Source organism: Anneissia japonica, unplaced genomic scaffold, assembly GCF_011630105.1.
Source record: "Anneissia japonica isolate Jap-2015-1 unplaced genomic scaffold, ASM1163010v1 scaffold1509_len713820_cov188, whole genome shotgun sequence".
Taxonomy (NCBI): domain Eukaryota; kingdom Metazoa; phylum Echinodermata; class Crinoidea; order Comatulida; family Comatulidae; genus Anneissia; species Anneissia japonica.
Genome location: NW_022737632.1, coordinates 367,929 through 393,316, shown reverse-complemented (window position 1 = coordinate 393,316; position 25,388 = coordinate 367,929). Strand labels below are relative to the sequence as shown.

Genomic DNA, 25,388 nt, shown 5'->3' with positions numbered 1-25,388 from the left:
TTATGCATGTCGTTTATTTTCTTTGGACGCACCGATACGTACGAGTGCCACTTTCGTAGTTTCCAAATAAAGAATAGGCCTATCCTATATAATATCCGAGAAACTCCCACAGCCTTTTATTCCTTGCTAGAGATATGCAAACTTTAGTAGGACCGGAATGAACAATAGGCCCGGTATCCTTATTCCTGATGATGACATAATTATTGTCGAAATATTAAATCACGACACGATGGCGTGCATCGATACGATATTTGGAGTATGTATTAGGCCTGTACACTATTTTCCAAGATTAATCAATTACGGAAGCTTAAAGTGACCTTCCGAGTTTCCAAAATAATTATCTTGGAAACATGGAATAAACACTTATTAAGACGATAATTTTCCCGGAAAGACGACACTCCGAAATAATTTATCTTGGAAAGAAATCTTTCCGAGATAATTGATCTTGGAAAGACGGAATTCGAAGTATGTCTTTTAGAAAGACGGAATTCCAAGATAACGTATCTTGGAAAGACGAATTCCAAAAATTCCACTTTAAGCTTCCGTAATCAGTGGACCTTTCGGCTAGCATAGCAGCACGCCTCTAAAACATGTTACTGTATTGTGTTTGTACTGTTGATTAATGTCAAGGTCCACTACTTTTGTTTGCAACATTTCTTTTGGTTTGTAGTGTGTCCCTTGTTGGCCATCGTATGATGAACATGTGACATACTACACTGATACAGTACAGATGTGTAATCATTTCATAACCATAATGCTTTAACTGGGGTTTAGTTGAGCACTCAGACTGACCACAAAGCGATCAAGGTTTACCATGGCAGTGTGTGACAATAGTAAGCTTATTCTTTTCTTAATTAAGTATAGGAACTCTCTGGTTATGGGTGCAGGAGTCCTATCTTTGTCGGCCAAGGGGAAAAAGCCTAGGCCTACTCATCATACTGTACATTAACCGCCTCCGTAAGCCAAGAACATGGTACTTAATTAACGACAAATACGAGTTAAATACTGTATATCATTTAGCAACGTGGCAGACTAACTACGATTGAGGTCGGTTCCAGCAGGGAGATGTAAAAAATAATTGTTTACATCTCCTTGGTTCCAGTCACATAATCAGCGGTTGGTTGTGACTGAATTGGCAGACTGCATGCGACTACAGATAGAGTCTGCTTGGGTTGGTTTGTTTTGGTCGGGAAAGAGAAATTTTACTCGGTGAACTGATTCTCGAACGAGATAACGAAATTGACTCAAGCTGCTGCATGACCGTTCTTATATTTTTAGTAAAACCAATTTCTTCTAATAAATATTTTTCCGACAACAAACCGGAGATATTATAATGTATCACAACACACAGTAACAGGTAATGCTGCATCCATTTTTTTTTTTAAATGCTTAGTGTATTTAGTACAATGTAAAAATGTTAAATGCATTGTTTTTAAGTGGCCAGTGGCCTTGAAATGACAGACAGACATGATGGGAGCAATTAAATTTGTTGGCAAATCTTACAATGTTCATTTTTCCGGCCAAACTGATTTGGACAGGCCTGAACCCCCTGGTATCTGAAGAGCGACTAGGTTGTCGGACCAAAAATAATTTTAAAATATCATTAAATTTGCCTATCCAAATAACGCTATTTGCAAATTAGGACCAAATTAGGACCAAATTAAGCCATAAAAACTCTTCCCATGAACCCTAAAATTGATTTTTTATTTCGAGCCGTTGACCGAGGCTCCGTCATCGCCTTGGTTTGGACCCCTCCGTCCGACACGCAGGCACAGGGGATATGGCCAAAGCAGACAAAATATGACTAACCAAGTGTGAAATCTGCTGGATCCCTGTCCGAAGCAATCAGTTAGTTGTATCATTGTTCATTGAAGAACATTGAATCTTGCCTCTCCCCCAAGTAAACGGTTAGATGCCGAGGTACTCGGTAGCTCCGAGGGCAGCATCTGGCTCAACAATGCCGATGGCATCCAACAGTTAGAATAATTTTCCCAAATTCCTGATTTTTATTTATACTGATGAGATAAGAATAAAATAAACAGTTGAGTGTTTAAAAAAATGTTTGATTAATAGAGGGAGATGGAACCAGAGAAGAAATGTCTGCATTTTGGCAGCAGCATTCCCAAGAGGCGTCTGTGGAGGAGATGTTTCTGGACTCGCAAGCTAAACAGATCAGTCAGGTTGAAGAAATTGAGATACTTAATCTGATGTGTGATGTTAAAGGGAAAAATGTCCTGGAATTAGGAAGTGGAATTGGGTAAGTACAAAACTGTATAAATGTATTTCCAGTGGCATATCTAGTGGTGGGCAGGGGGATTCCCCAAAAAAGCTTGTCCCCTCCCCATTCACCCACGTGACCATTGAAAAGGTCTGAAGCAAACTAATCATGCTCAAGTAGTTAAAAATCACCTCATATCACCTTATTTTGCAACCTGGCACCCCCTCATTTAATCAAGTCCCCCTCATTTAATCATCAAGTCCCCCGCACCAACTTTGCTGGGGCGCATCCATAGATGTCTGAAAGGGAGGTCGAAAGGAGGGCCAATTGAGAGACAACACTACCCTAGGTGGCCAGTGTATATTTCTACATTAAATATATATAAATACATTTTATTTTTTACATTTTGATTGTGTTACAATTATCCATATAAATACAATAATGTGTATATTTTTCTTTATTGTATTCCATCTGGAATTATAGAAAATTTGTATAAATCATGATAAAACATGTAATTGTAAATGTTTTTTTTACTTCTGCCAATGAAGTTGGCAGGAGGTTATGTTTTTGCCCGTTTATTCATTTACTTACTTATCTGTTGTGAACAGCCTAGAGCCCATAGCTTTTATCAGAAATTCATCAAACTTGTCTACAATGTTCCTTTACCCATGCTTTACCTAAGATCTAAAGCTGATTAAACTTTGAAGGTCAAAGGTCAAGGTCACAATCAACAAACTATTTTTTTATTAATTTGTCTACAGCCCATAGTTTTAATCACAAACTTGTCAAACTTGACCAAAGATCTCAAAGTATTTGAATGTTGAAGGGTAAGGATTAAAGGTAAAGTCATAATCAACAGAAAAAGAATTTTTGAAACAGTTTTTATTAGAAATTTGTTAAATATGACCACAATGTCTTTACCAAAGATGTGGAAGTGACTAAATTCTGAAGGGTCATAGTGTCAAAGGTCAAGGACACAATGATAAAAAAACTTGTATATGTTTGCCGTATAGACATGTGGGTGTGTGTGTGTGTATGTGTAAAGTGTAAACAAACATATGACCATTAATTTCAAAGTGATATTATGTGAAATCAGTTTATTGGTTAATGCTTTATTTATATATTTTTATCACTGTTGGATATTTGATTTGTGATTGTCTTTGTTGTGGATGCTTGTTTTGATATACTTTGTCCATGCTTTAATAAACCAACTCCCTGAATAAGCAGACCTTTTCCATTGTTCTCTTCCAGAACACCCCTCGAAAATATTAGAACCATTCATCCAATCACCCCACCCATACTTTTGAGCTTTGAGTAATTAGCACCACTTTGTCATCTTTGTATTAGTGCAGATTGATTGATTGTTAAAGCCCCATTTCCGGCAAAATTTCAGTAGCCTTACCTCAATTTAGGTTCTTTTATCAGAAATAAAAACGGCTGACATGATATTTCCATTGTTGTATTGACACTTGTGAAATATAATATTTCATTGGAATTATTTCAAATTTGGTGAAGATTCTCACCGAGATTTTGACAATTAAACAAACATATCTCTGGCCTACTCGATCGACCGCAGCTTGCGAGGTGTAATGTACAAAAACTAATCTCATTAGTGAGGGAGCACTTTATAAAGTATACAAAAAAGGGAGAGCATTCCAGCGAATGCGATATTCAACCTCTGAATTTGCCTAGTAACAAAGAATTCGTGGAGAAAATGGTAATCTCCTATGAGAAATAGTCTCTATTTCTCATTTTTTTCAATCCTTTGGCGTAAAACTACGCCAATGGCCAATATTTTTCCATGGTTTATAATAATTATACTTTTTTAGTGAAATTTTGCTGGGAAAGGGGCTTTAATTATTACAGATTAGTTTTATTAATTTCTTCCATTTTTTATTTTTTAAACAGGAGGTTTACTGGTAAGCTGGCTTTGGATGCTAATCATGTGACAAGCCTAGATTTTATGGAATCGTTTGTCCTCAAGAACAAAGAAATAAATGGTCATATGAAAAACATCACGTTTCTCACAGCAGATGTTACCAGTCAGGATTTTGAACCAGAAAGGTATGGTTCGAAATAACTTATATTCACCTAAATTCCCTTTACTAGCATTGCCAATATTTTTTTGTAATGTGCTCCTCCTAAAGTAATAATACTTTACACAATTGTTATTCAAAACATACAAACTATTAGTTATCGCAGTTTTGCAAATTTGCGATTATTTTTTGCGCACAAAGGAACATACCCACCCGCAGGGTTCTGTTTTCATAATGTGCCCCTGTGGCGAGTACAATGACCATAATATCATTGCTGGTTCGAACTCCACGTTTGCCTATGGTTCGAGTGGTGGAACAAGTCCTTTCGGATAAGGACTATAAACCGTAGGCCCAAGGTACAAAATTTGGCTCATGTGTACATAAATGAACCCAGTACATCTTTCGAGGCAAGTTGGGGGGTAACTACTATGTACAACCCCCCGTTGTGCACAGAAAAGAGATATCTGGTACCCATGGGTAGCTGAGACACAAAGAAACTCTTAGGTAAGGAGCAAGTGATCATACAAGCTAGTCCACACTAAGTGCTTTGAGACTTCATATAAAGCACTACATTACATTACTACCTACATTTTCCTACATTAAATTTTTTACCATGCATTCTCTTCTTTTTTTAGCTTTGATGTTGTTTTCAGTAATTGGTTGCTAATGTACCTCAGTGATGATGAAGTGAATGACCTTCTAATCAAAATAGTTAAGTGGACAAAACCAGGAGGCAATGTTTTTTTCAGGGAATCTTGTTTTAGAAAATCAGGTACAAATCCTCACTGTAATAATAATATATGTACTGTATTAATAATATGTAAAAAGACATTACAAAAATAAAAATATTAATAATAAAATACAATATAGGGTTGCTGTATCCTTGTTTTTGATTGGATAAAAGAAAATCAGTTTATTTTACAAATAACAGGCGACAAAAAGCGAGATTTCAACCCCACCAACTACCGTACACCGTCGGTCTACTGTGCTATGTTTCAACTTGCGAAGACAGGAACTCCACCACATGGTTTAGATATCCTTTACTGTAGGAATGTGAAAAGCTATATTGAGGTATTCAGCTTTTAAAAAATATATTTTTTATGAATAGATTTTTTTTGGGTAAAAATTAATCAATTGTATATATAATCTGTTATTGATTGAATAATACATTTTATTTTATTTTAATTATTAAACATTTGTAATTAAATAATTATATTTTAGTTAAAGAAGAACCATCATCAATGTGTCTGGTTATTGGAGAAAGCTTTCAGAACAGCTACCAGTAGTCAACATGGTTACAATACTTTCCAGCAGTTTCTAGACAACCAACAGTACACTCAGAATGGTATCTTAAGGTATGAGAGGATTTTTGGACCTGGTTTTGTCAGTACAGGTGGAAAAGACACTACTGAGGTGAGATAAAACTGATAGCAATAATGAATAAGCAATTAGTATAGTCATATTCTATACACTAAATGGGAAATTTTGTATAAAGAATCATTAATGTATAAAGAATAACATTGATTATAAAAATGATGACACCATGATTGACCTACCATAATATATATTGAATTTTATGAGTAATTACAGTTCTGGATGAATCTATATATAAGCCAGATTTCTAAAAGAACTTACCCACAAAAAATAATGGAGATTTTTCATTTGGGTATATATAAAATATCAATGTTACATCACCAGCCTGAACTTTCCTTGTGCTGTTTTATGACCTCAAATTTACAGCTCCACACTGCAGTTGAATGTTAATGTATTTTACTTATATTTACCTTCTTAGGAGTTTGTTGCCATGTTGGATTTAAAACCCGGTCAGAAAGTATTGGATGTTGGCTCAGGAATTGGTGGAGGGGATTTTTACATAGAACAGGTGATATATCTTATACCATAAAAAACATAAAACCTGTAATAAGCTCCTAATCTTGCGATAGCTACTATAGCTATTGTTATACAAATAATAAATGTTTATTAACGCAATGGGAAGAATATTTTCATGAGTTGAAAGATTGACTGTTTCATTTGACAAGGTGGAGCTAAGTTGAATTGAACAGTCAATCTTTCAACGAATAAAAATATTCTTTCCATTGCGCAAATAAAAAATTTAATTGTTTGTTTTATAACACACCTAAAATAGATTTTTGTCATTTGATGTTTTATGAAAAAAGTTTACCTTCTTTCTGAATGGAGATTCTTGTCATTTGATATTTTATGAAAAAATCTACCCTTTTTCTAAATAGAAAAGTCCAGTGTCCCTTTAACCAATCAAAAGATTGTATTAGGTTGATCGTTTATCGTATACTAGGCCTGATGAAGTGGGCAAAAACAAATGGAAAGAAAATGCACGAATGGAACTAAAAATACACAGTGGAACTAAATTTCCATGATGAGTGATGAAATGGGGTAAATAACCCATGTTTTTTAACCAATTTTGTTTTGTTAAAAAAAAAATTAAGCATTTGGCAAATTTCAGTCTATAGAGCTTAATAAAAAAATTGAGATTAAATTATGTAATACAGTCAGTAACTCAAAATAAGGAAAGTTATGGTATATTTAAATAATAATTAATATTATATAATATATTTCTGATAGAAGTATGGCGCCGCTGTCCTTGGTATAGATTTATCAGCTAACATGGTTGAGATTGCCATGGAGCGATCGCCTGCAGACACTAAGGTAAGAAATTTTACGTAAAGGTGGAAAAAATACTAGTTTTGAAAATCAATTTATTTAGAGAGCACTCTAATATTCTTATCAGTGTGCAATACCAGTGGGGTTTCAAGGGAGTTATTTTCCCTGTCAGACGAGCATGAGCCCCTGTCGTCCGACACTACAATGAGGTTGTCTGACTAAAAATATTAATTTGCTGAACCAAACAAATTTATTATGATTGTCAATCCATAAATGTACAATTTTGGGTCATCCTAAACCATAAAATCCCTCCTCATAAATCCCAACAGGGGTTTTTATTCCAGGACCCTGACCAAGGTCGTAGGTCACTCGTTGTTTCAGATTTCTTTGGCCTCCATGGATTATGATCATTACCGCTATGAAAATGTCACATTAGGTGACATTTTTAACTCCTGCTTTTTATGATAGCTGTGAATTAAATTTGTGCATTTATTTGCCCAAATTGTCACTTGCTTTACACTTACAGGTCCAGTTCCAAATATGTGATGTCACAACGGTGGAGTTTGGATCGGAGAGTTTTGACGTTGTTTACAGCAGAGATACGTTGCTTCATATAGCTGACAAACCTGCAGTTTTCAAGAAGTTTTTGGTAATGATTTGAAAAGCTTTTAGTGCACAGACTTCATACAACTGTCATTTACAAAGTACACAGTGTAGGGGAAGGGGTAAGGGGATTTAGAATTTTTTCATGAATTATTTTTATCATATACTATAATAATATTTGGGCATCGCAATCTTACAGAGGTGGTTGAAACCTGGTGGTAAGCTGTTAATATCCGATTACTGCCATGGCGATTGTGAGCATTCCGAGAAATTCAAGTCGTATGTTGCTCAGCGGGGTTACGTTTTGTATACAGTACAACGGTACGGCAAGGTAGGTAGTCCAACTGACAGAATATTTGTCTCCAATCAAATGTACTTACTTACTTAAGCCCATCACCCCAAGGGGTAGAGGACGTCGATGATTTCTCTCCAGAGTCCTCTCTCCTTGGCTTTCACCTCCAGTTCTCTCCAGGTATAGCCCGTCCTCCTGATGTCTGCTCGTAGGTCTCTTCGGCAGGTGTTTTTTGGAAGTGCTCTGCTCCGTTTACCTTGCGGGTTCCATGTAAGAGCCTGTCTGGTGATGCTGGATGTAGGTTTTCTTAAGGTGTGTCCAACCCATGACCATATCGTTTTTTACTTGATGTTGTTTTTTCTATCCCATAAATCCACATTACTGATTTTCTCGGGCCAATGTATTTTAAAAATTTTTCTTAGACAGTTGTTGATGAACGTCTGAATTTTATTAATGATTTCCTTAGTCGTTCTCCATGATTCGGCTCCATAAAGTAGAATTGATTTAACATTTGAGTTGAACAATCTTATTTTTGTTTTTTGTGATAAAACCTTTGAGTTCCATATGTTAGCTGTAGGAGTGTTGTTCTAGCTTTTCCAATCGTTGCTCTGACATCCGCATCTGAGCCACCATGCTTATTGATAATACTTTCAAGGTATGTAAAGGACTCAACTTCTAACGTATGTCCTTGCAGAGTGACCGGTGCATTACTGGATGTATTTATTTTCATAATTTTTGTTTTTCCCTTATGGATGTTGAGGCCCACTGAACAAGACATATCTGCAATGGTTGAGGTCTTATCTTGCATCTGGTATCCGTTATTGGACAAGAGTGCCAAATCGTCCGTAAAGTCCAGTCGTCAAGTTGTTTCCACAAGGTCCACTGGAGCCCATTTCTCCTCGGATCTGCAGATGTTTTCATGATCCAATCAATGACTAGGAGAAAGAGGAATGGGGACAGCAGGCAACCTTGCCTGACTCTCGTCTTGACTTCAAATTTCCTGGTTACCATTCCTTCATGCATCACACTGCAGCTCCAGCCGTCATAGCTGTTCCTAATTATGTTTACGATATTTGTGGGCACCCCATAATGTTTCTAATAATTTCCAAAGTGTCTCCCTGTTTAAACTGTCGAAAGCTTTTTCGTAGTCTATAAAGTGTATGTATACTGGCGAGTTCCATTCCAAGGATTGTTCCACTATAATACGGAGGGTTGTAATCTGGTCAGCACACGACCTGTTCTTACGGAAACCTGCTTGTTGCTCTCTTAGCTGAGGGTCTATTGCATCTTTCTAGGATAAGTCTGTTAAAGACTTTTCCTGGCACTGACGAGGGTTATTCCTCTGTAGTCGGAACAGTTGCTCAGGTCTCCCTTTTTGGGAAGCTTGATAATATAGCCCTCTTTCCAGTCTAGGGGAACTTCCTCTTCTTCCCAAATCCTACCAAATAGTGGATATATTAGCTCCACAGTAGTGTCAGGGTTTGCCTTGAGTGCTTCCGCAGCAATACCATCCAGTCCTGTAGATTTCCCGTTTTTTTGTTGTAATATTGCCTTCTTGATCTCCTGTTTACTGGGTCTATCACAGTTAATGACCAGTCTGTTTCTGTTGGTTCTATAATTGGGAGGTTTGTAGGGGGTGGTTTATTAAGTAGTTCTTCGAAATGCTCTGCCCATCTGTCTAACTGTTTTCTTTTCTCCATTATAGTGTTTCCATGTTTATCTTTCACAGGCCGTTCGGATTTACTGTATTTTCCTATCAACTTTTTAGTGGTGTCATAGAGTTATTTCAAGTTGAAGTGAGTGTCTCTTTAATATTGTGCCACTATTCCTCAAAAGAATTTTCCTCTATATGTAGGTCCTGTAGTATTTGAAACCAGTTGTAAAGGTTCAATCCAATCTGCTGTCTCACCTCTATATCTTTCAGAATCCCTACATTGTATGTTTTCCTATTCACCTTCCGCTCTCTACAGTTTTTCAGTTTAAGCCTTATTTTTGCGATCAGTAGATGGTGGTCTGATGATATATCTGCTCCTCTAGAAACTTGCACATCCTGTAGTGATTTTCTGAATTTCTTTGTAATACATATATGGTCTATTTGGTTTTCCGTAATGTGGTCGGGCGATATCCAGGTCGCTTTGTGGATCCTCTTGTGTTGGAAAATACTTCCTCCTATTACCAAGTTATTAAGTGCACAGGTGTCTAAAAACTTTTCTCCATTTTCATTCACTTCCCCAATTCCTTGCCTTCCCATTATTCCTTCATACCCAGTGTTGATCTTTCCAATCTTTGCATTGAAATCTCCCATGAGGAAAAGGACATCCTTCTCTGAGCAATTGTCCAGGATACTCTGTAATCTTCCATAAAACTCTTCTTTAACTTCTCCTCGCTTTCATTTGTTGGGGCGTAGCATTGGATGATATTAAACTTGATCTTTTTCTCTTGTGTTCTGAAAACTGCACTAATAATTCTAGATCCATGTGCTTCCCATCCAGTCAATGTCCTTTTAGCCTCCTTGGATAATATGATTGCAACCCCTTCAGTATGTGGGACATTGTCCTGTTCATGTCCTGAATAAAGTAGTAGTTCTCCATTCATCAAATTCATCTGTCCGGACTGCGTCCATCTTGTTTCGCTAATTCCTAGCAATGAGAGGCTGTAGTTAAACATTTCCACCACTACTTGCTCTGTTTTACCCGCTTGGTACATAGTCCTCACGTTCCATGTACCAATGGTAATAAGGTTCTTGGTTGAGAGAAGGGAATTCTGCCAGACAGCTTCCGGATCCCGGCTTTCACAGCATGGCGCCATAATTCTTCGGGACAAGGATCCTTCCTCTTCCAGGATAGGTTCTCTAGTTTTTTTCATCGACGTTTCTGTAGCATAAGCTCTTTTTACAGTGAGGGGTAGCTAGCCCCTCGCCCAACCCTCCTCTTTTTTCATTGGGGCTTGGGACCGGCATTGGCAGAGTTAATCAAATGTACATGCATTTAAAATTTTAATGGTCATAACTTCAGCTTTCTTACTTTCCTATAGATGTTGGAAGAAGATGGATTTGTTAATGTTAAAGCTGAAGATCGATCCAAACAGTTTGCTAGTATTCTAAAACAAGAGCGAGCTCAGACAGAGGCGAACAAGCAAGATTTTATAAAGGTAAGCTTCATACTCAATAAACATAGTTTAAAATGTGGGTATAATTTATTATGTTTTACATGAGATATGTTTGACGTGAAAGTTGTCATGTTATCCAGGGGGCAAGATGCTATGCCTATTTTTTATAAATTGAAAAAAAAATGTTTTGTAAAGCAAACTAAACAGTGTTCTGTCAAAGCCGGTTTAGCCATCAATTTTAACAGTAAAAATACACAGTCACCTGGTAAAAGTTGTGTGTTAGTAATTAAAACCCTCAGGCTGTAAGCCTAGGCTGGTCTTTTTCCAATAAATGAGCATCATCCCAGTGAGGCTGTGATGGTATGTGTCATCTTTTTTTTAAATCATTAAACTCCCCCCCCCCCATAATGGTTAAAGCCTTACGCTGCGCAATCAGTGGACTTTATAAGGACAAAATTACCAGTAAAAATTTTTCAATTAGAAGAGCACTGTAAAAATAATTCATGTTTCTTATTTATTTATTATTTATGCAACAATCTTCTGACTTGGAGAGATCCACTGTCAAAACAATTCAATTAATTATTTTCGGATGACATAACATTAAATGTGGAATACTGCCATTTGTGTATTCATATACTGTACACATAAAAATCTTAACTACAATGCAATAAATATTTTTATTTTGAGAGTATTTTTAAGCCAAATAATTTGTACCATCTTTAAATATTTACAGGATTTTTCTGAAGCTGACTACAACTATATTGTAGATGGATGGGCAGAAAAGTTGGGACGTGTCGAGACGGGAGATCAAGCATGGGGCTTATTTTATGCCGAAAAACCCCTTTAAATTAAAAGGGTTTTCAGCATAAACTGTATAAGTGAATTTAACTAAATTTTTATCAAATGTATTTAAGCTTTAATTATAGTACTTTTATAACTTTTTATATATAAGGACATTATGATATAGAAGGGCATTATGAAATTGCAGCACTTTCTTGATAGACCAATTACTCTAAGACACACTGGTGAAATAACACATTACTAGACACCGTTGGCTGTCAGTCACATGACAAAAAAAACACAGTACTAGACCCCGTTGGCTGTCAGTCACATGACAAAAAAAAACACAGTCACATGACAAAAAAAACACAGGGAGCAATGCTCATAGGAAAATGCATGGCTTCTTCCGAGTGCTTCTGCATATACAAGTAATGTCAAATAATGTTTATAGTCTAAAAATTGTCTTGCTAATTCTCCAAAAGACACAAATATTGATGTTTTTGAAAGAGGTTTGCCTAAGTCGCTTAAGTGTGGACATATTTACCAGTGATTCTGAAATGTGAGTGGGACTCGCTGTGATTTTCTATGATTGCTTTATGATCACAAGGATTTACCTAAACTATAAAAATCTACGAAGGGTGCTGAAATTAGTATAGGAACATATTTGAACCATCACACTACCTTTCTTTGCCATTTTTCTCACATCATAACATTTACTGTTATACATTTACACTATTCACCACTGTATGTTTTCACCATACTAAACATATCCATGACTACTACTAGTTCTGGGTCACCGATTGTGACCTACATTAGAAGACCAAAGTACAAAGTAGAAACTTTCATGTTTTTTTAATTATAAATAACAAAGAAAAGAAAGAAACTTATTCTGTCGATGTCATTTTGGAGAGAACTTTATTCTCTCTTGAGTTGACAATGGCTAATGATGATGAATTGTATGAATTTTATCATTAAGCTATGGTTTTTATAAAATTTGAGCATTTTTTATTTATTATTTGGTGAAATGTTTTTTGAAATAGCAACAGTAATTGTTTGAATTTATTAATTGCTAAAGTACTCTTATAAAAAAGTTTTTCGTTTATTATGTGGGTAAATGTAAGATAAACATTTGCATCCGGACAGTGATCAGAAGTTTGATTATAATCAGTATTATTATCATTTAAGTTCATTGAATTATGTTAGTATATTATTATTGTTGTTGAATGTTATTTTTTCATTTATTATGTCGAATATGTAGAAAATAATTATTCATGAATGAATAAATTAATAGCAGATAAGTTAATGACAAAAAATAAATGTCTTTTCTCTGTCTTATCAATAGTAAAAAGCTTATAATAGTAATAACAATAAAATTTGAATTATACAGATTCAAAACAGTGGTACTAAGGTATAGGGTAGTACAGTCGGGAATAACTGAGGGGTGCAAGCTATTTTTGGGGATGTGGACCCTTACTCTTATGCCACTAACATTAACATTGCCTGGTTTCCAGGCCCTAATTTTTGGTTACTCGCTCTTTATTGCGTCCTATACTTTCCATTTCTTTTTTTCGGACTTCGTCTCTAACTTAACTTGTTCGTTGGTGGCGCTGTCCAAAATGAAAAAAATAAGGGACTTGTGGCAAGTCTACCACTAACATTGAGCAATCTTAAATAATGACTCTTTATTATCCAAAACAAAATATTTTTTCTTTTTACATTTACAATGATGATAAATACATTTTTAGATATAGTTGGGTTGAAAAGAGGCAACTACATGCCTATTGGGTACATAATCCTATAAAAAACAAAGTACAGTAATATATGAATTTAAACAAACACTACATTAATACTAATAACATGACATAGATAAAAATCAAATTGTGACAGAAGTTACAACCATTTAATGTAGTAATTTTAAAAGAGTATCTATGTTTAAGTTCACAAATGTGCATTGGTATTTCATTCCATATTTGGGTGTCTATATAGGTAATTAAAAAATTTCCCGGACCTTCCATAGTGGCTGCCTTCAGCTGATATGGATTTCCCTTTAATTTTTTCATGTGGATGCGTACTAACACTGTCAATTAGGCCTACAGATACCGGGTGTCTCACTCAAAAACAGAGACCCAAGACCCATCGATACAGTAGAGAATGTTTACACCCTAGCAGTGGGGCTGTAGGATGTATTTTCTGGTGGGATAAGCTGTCAGATAGGAAGGCTGAAGATGAAGGAAGGTTTGGGAGGGACCTGTGGATGGCAGGAAATGTCATTCAATACTTTTAAATGTAGAGTTGCAATAAATATGCATTTAATTTCATTAAGCCTTTTCTTGGTCCGACTGCACGACGATTTCTGACTGGTGGGGGCACGACTTGTCTAATGGAGTGTTAAGCCAGGCTTCCCCCCAAATGATGCCGTCAATACACACCAGATTGGCAGATAACCATGGCTCAGTCTGGTACTGTACATATGATACTCAATGTTCTTTAGCACGTATGATGAAGGAGAGAGGTAACCATCTCAGCTTTCCCTGTTTCACAATTTTTTTATTCACTGCATACATCCAGGGAAAGATTCAAGGGGGAGGTTCTACCCCTAGAACCCCCCCCCCCCCACCTTTGGGAAGTAATTAAAAAAAAAACTAATTATTAATCGCCCAAAACGCCTCAGAGGTTATTCCCTGCCCTGTCCTGGGTTACAATTGTCTCTTGATCGGCCGCCCCCTTCCATCGGACACCTGGATCCGCCCCATTAACATCATTCTGCCGTGTGATTTTAAGTCGCCAGTCGCTTGATGGTCCATGTTTATACAGTATTTACAAAAAAATTTAAGATTTATGTATAAAGGCTTTGCAGATTTCACAAAAAACCACATACTTTAAAGCCTGGTCGACAATACTAAAATTTGTTTTAAAAAAACCCAGGAAAATAAAACAATTTGATCCAACAGCTATATGTCTGTCCAAGGAAGGTTTTTATTCAAAATAATTTCCTCTGTTTAAAGAATAATGAAAGAACAAAATAATTTAAGATGTTTCATATGTTTATGAAATATGAATAAAACTATTTAAAAAAAGACACTTCCAAACCACCACTAAGTTAACATAGCTTCCTTGATATAACAATATGATTAAGTTAAATTTGTACAAGAAATTAGTTTAATCAATTGAGCAAGCAAAAAATACACAAAATATATTATATTATAATTATTGAAACTGTACAGTTTATAATACAAGAGAAATATATCGCTACATTAAATAAATGATTTCATAACTCATCTACAAATTTAATTATGAAAACATGATTTTGTATATTTGAATGACAATATATAAATATTACGTATTATACATAAACTGTTTATACAGAATATTAATAGTTTAATAACAGAGGTACGGATCATGTTTCTTTAGAGCTGCGATGCTGGTTTTGCTAGTTGTAAAGGTGTGGTGCATTTTGACCAACTTATTTCTATATCTTTATGGTTTTGAACAAGCACAAAGGTTAAATCACACTAGGTTGTGGCGCCCCAACATGCGATTCAAAACATGTTTTGTTACAGACATTTGAACATTTTTTATAAGTCATTAAATATCATATACAGTAGTAGTGAAAAATTTCACAGAGTTAATAAAAAATAACATATTTTTCTTTCTATATGCTCTCGTAAAATGTACAGAACAGTTGGTACAAGTATGTATCACGACAGTTAACATACCAAAATCATTAAACTGTTAGTACACCATGTGTAAAAATATGGTTTTGGGGGTAAAACCACTGGTTAGTTGGTTGCCTCCAGGCTAACATAGTCTAATCAACCAATATATGCACAGAACAATGATGCCGCACCACTTTTTCTACAAGAAAAATGTCTGAATAATGCATGGCAAAACCTCCTTTGTATAAATTAACAGTAATTTAGAATTCAAAGGCATTAATCATGCTTAATAAACCTTTGTAAAATCCTTATAAAATTAATTTAAAAAAAAAGGAACTTGCCAACAGATACACCATACATATATATTATCAATTACATCGTAAGACACCTAAAAATTATTAAACGAAAATATGAAATTTCCCATGTCTGTTGCTTCAAGTATGATATGCTAGTAAGAAATTTTTCTGTTTACAAAAATTGCACCACTGCAGTGCAGGATTAAAAAAAAAAAAAACATACTGTATACCCTAAAGTATTTGCTATCAAAATCTTAATAATTCCTTTCATGGATGTTACATTTTTTAAAAAACCCCATAAAAATTGGACAATTCTAGCAAATACTAAACTCTTAGTTTGGAATAATAACGATCACTAATATTATTTCATCATAAATATTATTTCATCATAACTTTGGTCGAGAAAGATCAGCATAGCATGCCTCTGTATAAAGAATCTAATTATACCAGGTAGTTCTTCTATTTAGATATGGTAGTCAAACTATAAAATCATAATTTTATAATGTTTTTTTTAATGTAGTTTACAGACTTATACTGCACAACTAAAAATTTGTTTCCTTCCATCCCTCGGAATGTTAGTTATAAAACTGTAATTTCAACCTATAGATTTTGTTATTTCACTAAAAATATTTTTTTTTTTACTGTAGTGCTTTGTGGAGTAAAACAGACACCATATACAAGTTTTAATAGTGAGCCCATTTAATCTATGTCTTCAATACATTTCAGTTTGTTTTAATTTACATTAGCGGCAGGTGGCTCATGTGGTATCAACGATGTAAAGAAACTGCTGAAGAAAATCCATGCGGTGGAAAAAACGCCAGGTCCTGGTGGTGAGGGCGCTGTAGTTGCATCCCCTTCAGAATTTTCCTGCGTCTCCATATTACTCCCCTCGCCTTGCTGTCCTTCCTGCAAACAATAACAGCATAATTTCATCAATTAACCTCTAATGTAATTTTCCTATCACCAGCCATGTCATAATAGTATGTTTGTGCAGTTTGGCTATTTTGAGGCAAGTTTTCTGTGCATTGATCCCCATTCATGTACTAATTTTCCTTTAGTGTATGGAATACAACTATATACTAATAGCTTATTTCATCCAATAGCAAATGACTTTCCACTGACGGGATGGAATTTATGTATAAAAGAATTATTTAAATATCAGTTTTTGAAGGCAAGGCAAGCATCTTAACTTCTAAATTACATCTAAACCAAATAATATAATAACCAAATAATAATATAATTTATCTTTAGTATTTGAGGATTAAGTTGAGTAAAGTGAATTCACATTCTTGTTGCTTTATATGTAGATTATTATGAAAGTCAAAATACACGATGAATACAGTGCACTTTCCAATTTAAGACACTCTAATTCCAAGACCACTTTTTCAAAGAACCAAATAACAATCATCAATCTTTTAACACACAGATAACCCTTAAAGTGGATACCGAGACCACTCCAAATTTCAGGTCCTAAAGTGGTCTCAAACTGTATGTGTGACATCTAATTGCTATGTTAAGTATTACCTGTTGATTGGCTGACAGATTATCGGATTCTTGTTGCTGCTGTTGTTGGCCGTCTACCTGATCTGCTGGTCTTTCTTCTTCCGCTGCCACTGCTACCTCCTCGGCTGCCAATTGCCTTTGACGACTCAGTTGTCTTTGTCGATACCTGACAACAAACAGTGTTACAAGATTTATTAAGCTTATTCTTAAGCCCAGATTTTCATCTGCCTTGACTAACTTGATTTGATCAAACAAATCAAATCAAAATAAATTGTATGACTTTACATGTTTCCAATCATAATCAAAGTTACATTACAAGACTTGTGAGAACTGACAAAAATTTAGAATTTTGCAGAACTGAACGAAGAACTTTGGTGGACTGGAAGGCAAACATTTTAACTACAGGGCTACTACTACTACTCCTACTATATTAGAAGTACAAGAAATGATCAGTAGTACATGATTTTATTAAGGATTAACTTTTTTAAATACTTACATATAAAAGAACGCTATAAATCCAATAACGATCATGAACCGATTCATTGAGGAATAAAAGTAAACAATCGATATAAGAACAGTTGCACGGAAGAACATGTAGCTCCAATCCAGCCAATCACGGTTCCCTTGATCATCGTCATCATCATCGATAGCCGGGCCGACGCCGGCATTCATGCGTACATTGTTCTGGTTAGGTTGAGCATTGTTAGCGATGTTTACATTGGCTACTGGTTGAGCTGCGAGGTTGACGACTGGAGGGGGATTCACGTTAGCATTTAGCGGATTTGGGGTTGTCAGCTGCTGATTAGAACTGCAATGTAAAAATACATTACGTAGTTTAATAAAATAAGCTGTTTTTAAAATTATTTTAACCAAGATAACAAAACATAAATTTGTTTTGTATTGATTTTTTCACTGAATAGAGTATAGTTCAACATTCTGTTGGCCAATCTATCTTGTAAAACAACCAATGAACTTTATTATAAATATTTTTTATTTTTTTATTTTAGAGAATAAATCTATAATAGAGTATACACTGTATGTTGGACAATGTTATGATTTTAAAATTAAATTTCAATTACGGTACATGACAATTTAATTTATTTAATTAAAAGTTCGACTGAAGGCCTTGATAATGAGCTATATAGATAAATAATATCAATCAGAATCATTATATCATTGCCTATGGAAGCAAATCCCTCTCTTAATTAAACGGATGGGTGACTTACTATTGGGCATACTGGGCCATTTGCTGGGCATAATACTGTTGCATCCAATATGCTTGGTAATATGATGATGATGGAATATTGCCGCCATATTGCATCTGGTATCCTCCGTAACTAGAGTCAAGTAAATGTAATTTGATTTTTTTTTTTAAACATGTAATGGGTCAATATATAAAATGCTACATGGCCAATTTGTAACTTGCCACATAGCCAAATTGTAACTTGTCACACAGCCAATGTACTGTACATCTTTGCAACAAGGTCATGCAGTGTATCCTGTAACAAGGGTCCTGAGATAGGAGAAGCTACTTTTAAAATCATATGGTTTGTTGTCCTTTTTTAAAGCTCTGTCCAGACTATCAAATTTTCTCTGACAAAAAGAACTGTTGTATGCCCATATATAGTCACGATATGCCTATATATGGTCACGATGTGATGTCATCATGACCATATTTAGGCATATCACATGTTCTTGTCAAAAAAAAATGTGATACTCCGGACAACCCATTGTATTTTGTTGCGCCTAGTGATAAACATGGCCAGGAAGAAAATTAATACAGTAGTGAAACGTATTCTAAATTTGTGGGAAATGGTTGTGTTTGCCAGATGTTTTTTTTTTTTTGCTCACAAGAGTAACGAAGACTGTGACTTGGGACACTGCCGTAGCTTCCACAACCAATGAACTGTATCTTGCCACATAGGTCAACTTAGTGAATTCTGTACCTTTCCATACAATCAATTCTTAAGCCAACATTAACAAGCTTAAAAAAAAACTTTCCGCACAACAACTGTAATGCATAGCTTGCCATATGCTTAATGAAACATTATAGCTTAACCACAATATGGAAAATTTATAACTCGCCACCTGGCCAATAAATTAAATTACTAATATCATCAATTTTGTTTGCCTACCACAATGTAAAAAGCATAATTAACTTGGCAGTATTTGATTTTAATAATTTTGACTCCAAATTCAGAACTTACTTATTGTATGCATAGTATGGGTTAAACGATGAGTTAGCTCCATGCCTTTGTCGTAGTCCATCAGAATTATTTTGAGAATCGTTTACACCACCACTAGTATTACTGCTGCTACTGTGTCCTGTAGCGGAGTGAGGAAGGGTGGATGGAATTGGCGCTGTAAAACTGTGTGATTTGGTGCTGCTTGTTTGTTGTAAGCAAACAAGGTGCACTGTGTGTCGCTTGTCTTCTTGCTGTAAGATAACAAAAACACAGCAATAAATACTTATTATTTAGAGAAATACTGTCGGCAATTTATACATAAAATCAAAAAATATCTATTAAAACAAATTATACAAAATAAATAAATATACATAATAATGAAAAAAAATAAAAATAAAAAAAGTAAATAAAATAATTTAAAAAATAATTTTAAAAAATAAAATAATAATAATAATAATAATAATAATAATAATAATAATAATATAATAATAATGATAGAATAATCATCCAACTTATTAACTTCTAAATACATAAACAATTAAGGTCAATCAGAAAGTATATAGGCTTATTAGAATAATTTGTCTTCTTGCTGTAAGATACTGTAGCAAAAAAAAACAACAATAAAAACTTATGATTCAGAGAAATACTGCCTGGAAATAAATATATATAATGAAAAAAAATCTATAAAAACAAACTGTACTGTTCATTTAAAATGATCATTTAGCTTATTAACTTCTAAATAACACATTATAATAAATGTTAATCAGAAAGTATTTAATAGAGTAAAATTTATTTTATTGTGAATGGAAAGTAAACAAAATAAATTAGTGTAAAAATTGAAAAATACTAAAATATTTGACAAAAACACCGAATTGCTCGTATAAAAATAATTAGAAAAGTTATTCACAACTAGTTATGTAATGTTCATCAATTTTTTTTTAATCTTTCAATTTTGTCAGTTAGTAGTCCCTTCAAAAATTCATTTTAAATCATCAATATTAAAATCTATCATTCATCATATTCCAAAGTTATGCTGGCAGGTTTAGCAATTTCCTATATGTAAATTAATGATATTCTTTACTTATTTATTCAGTTAACATACTGTACTGTACTGTATAAATGTTGATGCCACTATTCTATGACAAACAATAAACGTAATCTTATGCTTATCTCTTTCCATATGATTATTTCAGAGTTATTACAGGATATATAAGAGTACGCCAACCAATTAAGCGCTTGTTAAATGCAAGGTGTGGTTTGCTAATATTTTCTGCCTTGCTTGTCTATTATCTCAATTGTGAGATTATACTTTTCTGTGTCAGGTCATTTGTGAACATACAGTACTCACTGAACTGAATTTCAAACCATTTTATTATTTTACATATTATGGTACAGCGGGTTTTTTTTTATGCAAAGCCTGATTAGGTTTCACAATGCATTGACGTCAAAGAAATCAGCCAAAATAGTAGACATCCAAAATTGTATTTTTTAGTAATGAAAATACATGTGGCACAGGTAAGCCAAACCAGTCACTCCTCGCAAATTGTGTTACACTGAGATAACTGCCAAAACATGTTGGAATGTCAACATTTTTTAAATCTATTTTATTGCACTAAACTAAACTTTATATTATATTTTATATATATATTTTTTTTTTTATTTAGTATTTACTATACTCGTCAAAACCGGGTTAACATTCTAGCGTTTATTACTTCATTGTTATTCATAGTAGAACCACAGACTTTAACAGCTTTTCGGGCAAAATACACCTAGAGACGACTACATGCAAATAATATGTATGTTTGTTGTGTTATATAGCCGGAAGTACAACAGATTGCACGAGTGGGGTGCCCTCTGAACGTATACCAACCCATGCAAAAAGCGGACAAGAAATCTCGCACTTGGCTGAGGCAATAGAAAGTACCATACTGTACTGTTCCATAGCCAGCTACGAGTTTACTGGTCCCCTAATATTTCCATGCCAATTTAATAGACACACCATTTTGATGTGACTGATAACATTTTAAGAAAATGTACATTATGGCACACAGGACAAAACCTAAAAAAAGGTCTGGCAGTCAAGTAGGACCAAGGAAAGCACCCAGTGATCGATTTTGGCGCTATTTATTTTTCATGGCCTATATTATTTTGCTCAATTTAAAACCATTCCAGTGCACGTTACCTAGGGGTTGATTTTTTGTCTTTACTTTAAAAAAAATTAATTCTTAAAAATTTTAATATGTTATTATATTTTTTGTATTATTTTGTTTTTCCTCACAGGCAAATTAAATTGCCTCATGGGCCAAAGTTGCCCCATGAGTCGCCTACTAAGAACCAGGGATATAGAGATATGACTGCTAATGATTTTTTTCCCTAAGTGTGCATTTTACAAGGGGCGGCAGAACCGGCACGGCAGGTATGGCGGCAGCTGTACCAATATTTGGACCTGATTGTTTTCAAATATTCAACCATGTCTGAATAACCTAATGATGTTGAACATTCAATAAGGAAAAGCTTGAAGGTTTAGACATCGACAGGATTTCGAATGAATTTGTTAGTGGGTGTGAGCATAGATTGAGTATTTTCGGAAAATTCAGTGGGATGTAGGCTGACCTTCCAGTTAGAAAACATGTTTTTTATGTAGGTTTTGCGGCAATTGTACATTATTCATATATTTGGCAAGATGGTAACGTTTGATTAAAGTCAAAATATGTATCTGTAACTGCAATCTTTCATAGTCTATTACTGTATTATTTTACTGTGGTGCGATTAAACAAATGATAAAAGAAAAAAATTAATTAACAAAATTAAGTATGTGTAAATTTTACAAAATTTTCTAACTTCAGCCCCAACCATGGTGGGGCTCAGGCTATTGGAGATTCTCACGCTGTACCAATCAATAAATGCTTCCGCCGCGCCTGTTATACTATCATAACTTGAATTAGCATTCTTGAGGTTGGGGTTAGAGTGCAACTCACTAAATATAACGAAAATATTAGGTGTAAACAAGGCATCCTAAATACCCACTGCCTTCTGGTTTTGGTTAACCTTTACCAAAAAAAAAAAAAAGACTGATTCAAACTTACCACCCTGAATATATCTTTTAAAACTGTATTATCTGAAAGTAATTTTCCAGAGTAGATTATCTTCTGGTGCTTTTCGTCCTAAATCATAAAAAATAAATGAAGTAATATTTAAATATTGAATGTTAATTGTTATAAAAAAAAAAAAATCATTTGAGACAATGATGCATTTTATTTTTTAAGTGCTATAACTCCACTTATTTGTTGTAATGTTATGCAGAAGTTGGGGCTTTCATTTAAGTGTACTTTTTAATATCAGTGGATATGAGTTAATCATTTAGTATAGATAGTATGGCTAATGGTTGTATTTATTCTGGACTTCTTCTAATCTGTGCAGCAGGCCTACACCGAGATGGATACAGCAGATTTACAATGTTTAAATTGTTCAATATACTAAAAATTCAGAAGGACTAGGCATAGTCAGATACTGGTCTGCTGTAAATATTTAACAATTTCCCCGAGGCTGGAATGTAAATTGCCAACGCTATTTTTGTTCTCAAAACGTTATGATTAGATGAATAAAATATAATGTAAACTTTAAAAACACTACATTTTGCCCTTGCTGTACAATATCAATTGCTGTATTGTTTTTATTAATAATTCAACTATTAAAAGCAATACAGCAATAGAAAAGTAAACAACACTTTATAACCTGAATTTTGGTGTTATTATTATTGTTAAACTTATTTTAGAAGTGACCACAACTTACCGGTTTTGATGGATAACTTTTAGAAATGTAAGCCTTCATATTCTTTACAGTCCAGAGCTCACTACATTCCATAACAAAATCACTAGAGGTTTGGTCTGGGGCCCTCACAACCACAGTAATTTGAGCTCCTTCATTCATGTTTGTTTTTGTTTTTCTTTTGTTTGTTAAATTTATTCTGATATTTATGATCTTCTGCTGGGCCCAACTTGGTTCAACCTAGGCCTACAACGTGGAAATAATGAAGCTAAGTTGCTAAAATGACTGCGTTTGACAGCGAGGCCTGGGCTAGGCATAGGCTCTTTTCCAAAACAACCACGTCCCGGTCCGTACGTATGAAGTCTCTAAGGTTAGGCGGCCTTGTCTAGGCCTAGGAGTAGGATAGCTCTGATCTGATGGAAGGCTGTGGAAAAGGATTCGTCAAAACTCAACGTTCTTTTCAAGTAGTCAATATACATTTATGTATAACGAAGATTTGTTTACTTCGGTCCAGAGAAACGTTAATACTATTTGCGTAACATTACCCTGCAAAACAAAACAAAATCTTTGTTTTTGTTGACTTCCCCTTGAATTCCACCGACGATCACGACGAACCCATCATCCTAGCCAAGAAGAAAAATGATGTCACATATGCTGTAATCACATGATCAATTCTAAGCCACTCTTCGAAATTCTATTGGCTAAAAGCGGCTGGTTCCCGGTGATGATGAATACGTGCCAAACACCAACATCAGCCAATAGATGGCGCCCTGATTTATCTGTCTGTCTCGTAAGGAAGCCCAATGGGCTTAATATTGAGAAGAAGCCCATCTCGGAATTGAAGCCCCCTCTTCAGTTTGCAAAGTAGCCAGTAGTTTGATGATTTAAGATTCAAAATTAAAAAAGTTTATTCATCTTCAGTGTAAGAATATTTCATTTCTCGCAAAGGTAGTACATAAAAGCTAAAAATGCAACAAGAAGAAAGTTAAAAATTGTACTGGGTAAAAATGTTCAAATGACAGAGAATAACAGTAAAAATTAAAAGTTCATGATCACAACAACGTAAATAGGCCTACACATAAAATAAGCAAATGCTTTCACCTTTTAAAATCAGAATTACAGTGCCCAATACCATGTGGTAGGAAGGAGAGAAGAAAGATAGGGATTTGTGCGAGAGGCCGGTGGTCTCAAACGACCACTACACTGGAATCTCTGTCCGGCAACTTTAACATGCATTGGGTGACTTGGTCTTCCAGAATACATTTGAACAAGGGATTCTAATCTATTCGAGGTTTTACGGTACTTTTTACAGCACAAATCTCTTCTGTAAGATCAGGGGTAGGCCTACGTGAGAAATAACACAATTCGTCGGGGAGAAAAAAAAATAAATGTATTTTGTACACTATAATTAGCAGACTCTAAAATCGATTAAACAAGCCTTTGAAACCCCTAAATTGTCCCACCCACCTTTTGGACAACTTTCGAAACATTTTGAGCAACACTCAACCACGGCCATCTTGCGCTCGTCGGGGAAATCTTGGCCCCCTCGTCGGGAGAATTTCCCCCAACAATAATGCAATTATTGCAGAACCATATTGTAATTATCCTGCCTAAATATGTTTTGAATAAAATAAATAAAATTCCTTGCATTGATAGGAACTGTTTGAAATATTTGTATACATGCGAGATATAATCCACTGTCAGAAGCTCATGGCCATGCAATTTCAGGTACAGCCGTAGGGGGTGCAGGTCAACTCGGCCATTCGCCAACTCGGACCATACCGACTCGGCCCCTAACCGACTCGGCCCTAACCGACAGTGACTCGGTCCATAACCGACTCGGAACATACATTATCTCGGCCCTTATCTGACTCGGCATACAACCAACTCGGCCCATACACCAACTCGGCCCTTGTCACAGCTCGGCCCTTAACCGACTCGGCCATTATTCAACTTGGCTTATACACCAACTCGGCCCTTAACCAACTAGGCCTATGAAACAACTCGGCCCATGAACCGATTTGCTTTTGGAATATTTAAATGAGAAAGCCTTTTAATGATGTATTAAATCTTAATACCGTAATTATATTATATTAATTTGTCGTCACAAATGAATGTATTAGGGTCATTCTTCAGTAAAGTGCCATTTTCCCGTCCCTCTGTTTTGATGTAGTATAAATTTTAAAATATTAAAGGAAGTTTTATTTTTATTGCGTTAATGCAATCTCGAACATATTTGTTAATGAAATAAGTTGTTAAATATTTTAAAAGTAATCAACATGCTGTTTATTTTTCAACAAAA

The 25,388-nt window shown here is 34.8% G+C and overlaps 2 protein-coding genes across 4 annotated transcripts; one reads left to right on the top strand and one right to left on the bottom strand.

Annotated features, from left to right (window-relative positions):
• The first annotated feature begins 590 nt into the window (after nt 1–590).
• LOC117117381 (phosphoethanolamine N-methyltransferase-like) lies at nt 591–13,995 on the top strand. Of its 3 annotated transcripts, none has more exons than XM_033261659.1 (12): nt 591–833; nt 2,074–2,257; nt 4,127–4,282; nt 4,890–5,026; nt 5,186–5,325; nt 5,476–5,667; nt 6,047–6,136; nt 6,859–6,939; nt 7,421–7,543; nt 7,697–7,828; nt 10,823–10,939; nt 11,631–13,995. In XM_033261659.1, the coding sequence occupies exons 1-12, from the start codon at nt 815–817 to the stop codon at nt 11,742–11,744; spliced, it is 1,485 nt and encodes a 494-aa protein (XP_033117550.1). In that variant the 5' UTR covers nt 591–814; the 3' UTR covers nt 11,745–13,995. The 3 variants fall into 3 exon arrangements, with proteins under 3 accessions (XP_033117550.1, XP_033117549.1, XP_033117551.1); XM_033261658.1 differs by having other exon boundaries at nt 592–833; nt 6,856–6,939; XM_033261660.1 differs by lacking the exon at nt 591–833 and adding an exon at nt 1,031–1,357 and having other exon boundaries at nt 6,856–6,939.
• A 634-nt stretch (nt 13,996–14,629) lies between these two features.
• LOC117117382 (homocysteine-responsive endoplasmic reticulum-resident ubiquitin-like domain member 2 protein) lies at nt 14,630–23,728 on the bottom strand. The gene is made up of 7 exons (XM_033261661.1): nt 23,111–23,728; nt 22,405–22,482; nt 19,340–19,569; nt 18,359–18,469; nt 17,629–17,940; nt 17,154–17,298; nt 14,630–16,535 (listed from the first exon to the last, which is right to left on the bottom strand). The coding sequence occupies exons 1-7, from the start codon at nt 23,246–23,248 to the stop codon at nt 16,362–16,364; spliced, it is 1,188 nt and encodes a 395-aa protein (XP_033117552.1). The 5' UTR covers nt 23,249–23,728; the 3' UTR covers nt 14,630–16,361.
• Nucleotides 23,729–25,388: the final 1,660 nt, after the last annotated feature.

Bases quoted from the DNA above. Each gene is read 5' to 3' on its own strand.
- LOC117117381 (XM_033261658.1), top strand. The intron at 4,283-4,889 runs GTATGGTTCGAA...TTCTTTTTTTAG, and splicing joins CAGGATTTTGAACCAGAAAG to CTTTGATGTTGTTTTCAGTA. The intron at 10,940-11,630 runs GTAAGCTTCATA...AAATATTTACAG, and splicing joins ACAAGCAAGATTTTATAAAG to GATTTTTCTGAAGCTGACTA.
- LOC117117382 (XM_033261661.1), bottom strand. From the start codon at position 23,248: ATGAATGAAGGAGCTCAAATTACTGTGGTTGTGAGGGCCCCAGACCAA. The intron at 22,483-23,110 runs GTAAGTTGTGGT...TTTATGATTTAG, and splicing joins AAAGTTATCCATCAAAACCG to GACGAAAAGCACCAGAAGAT. The intron at 19,570-22,404 runs GTAAGTTTGAAT...GTTATCTTACAG, and splicing joins TAAAAGATATATTCAGGGTG to CAAGAAGACAAGCGACACAC.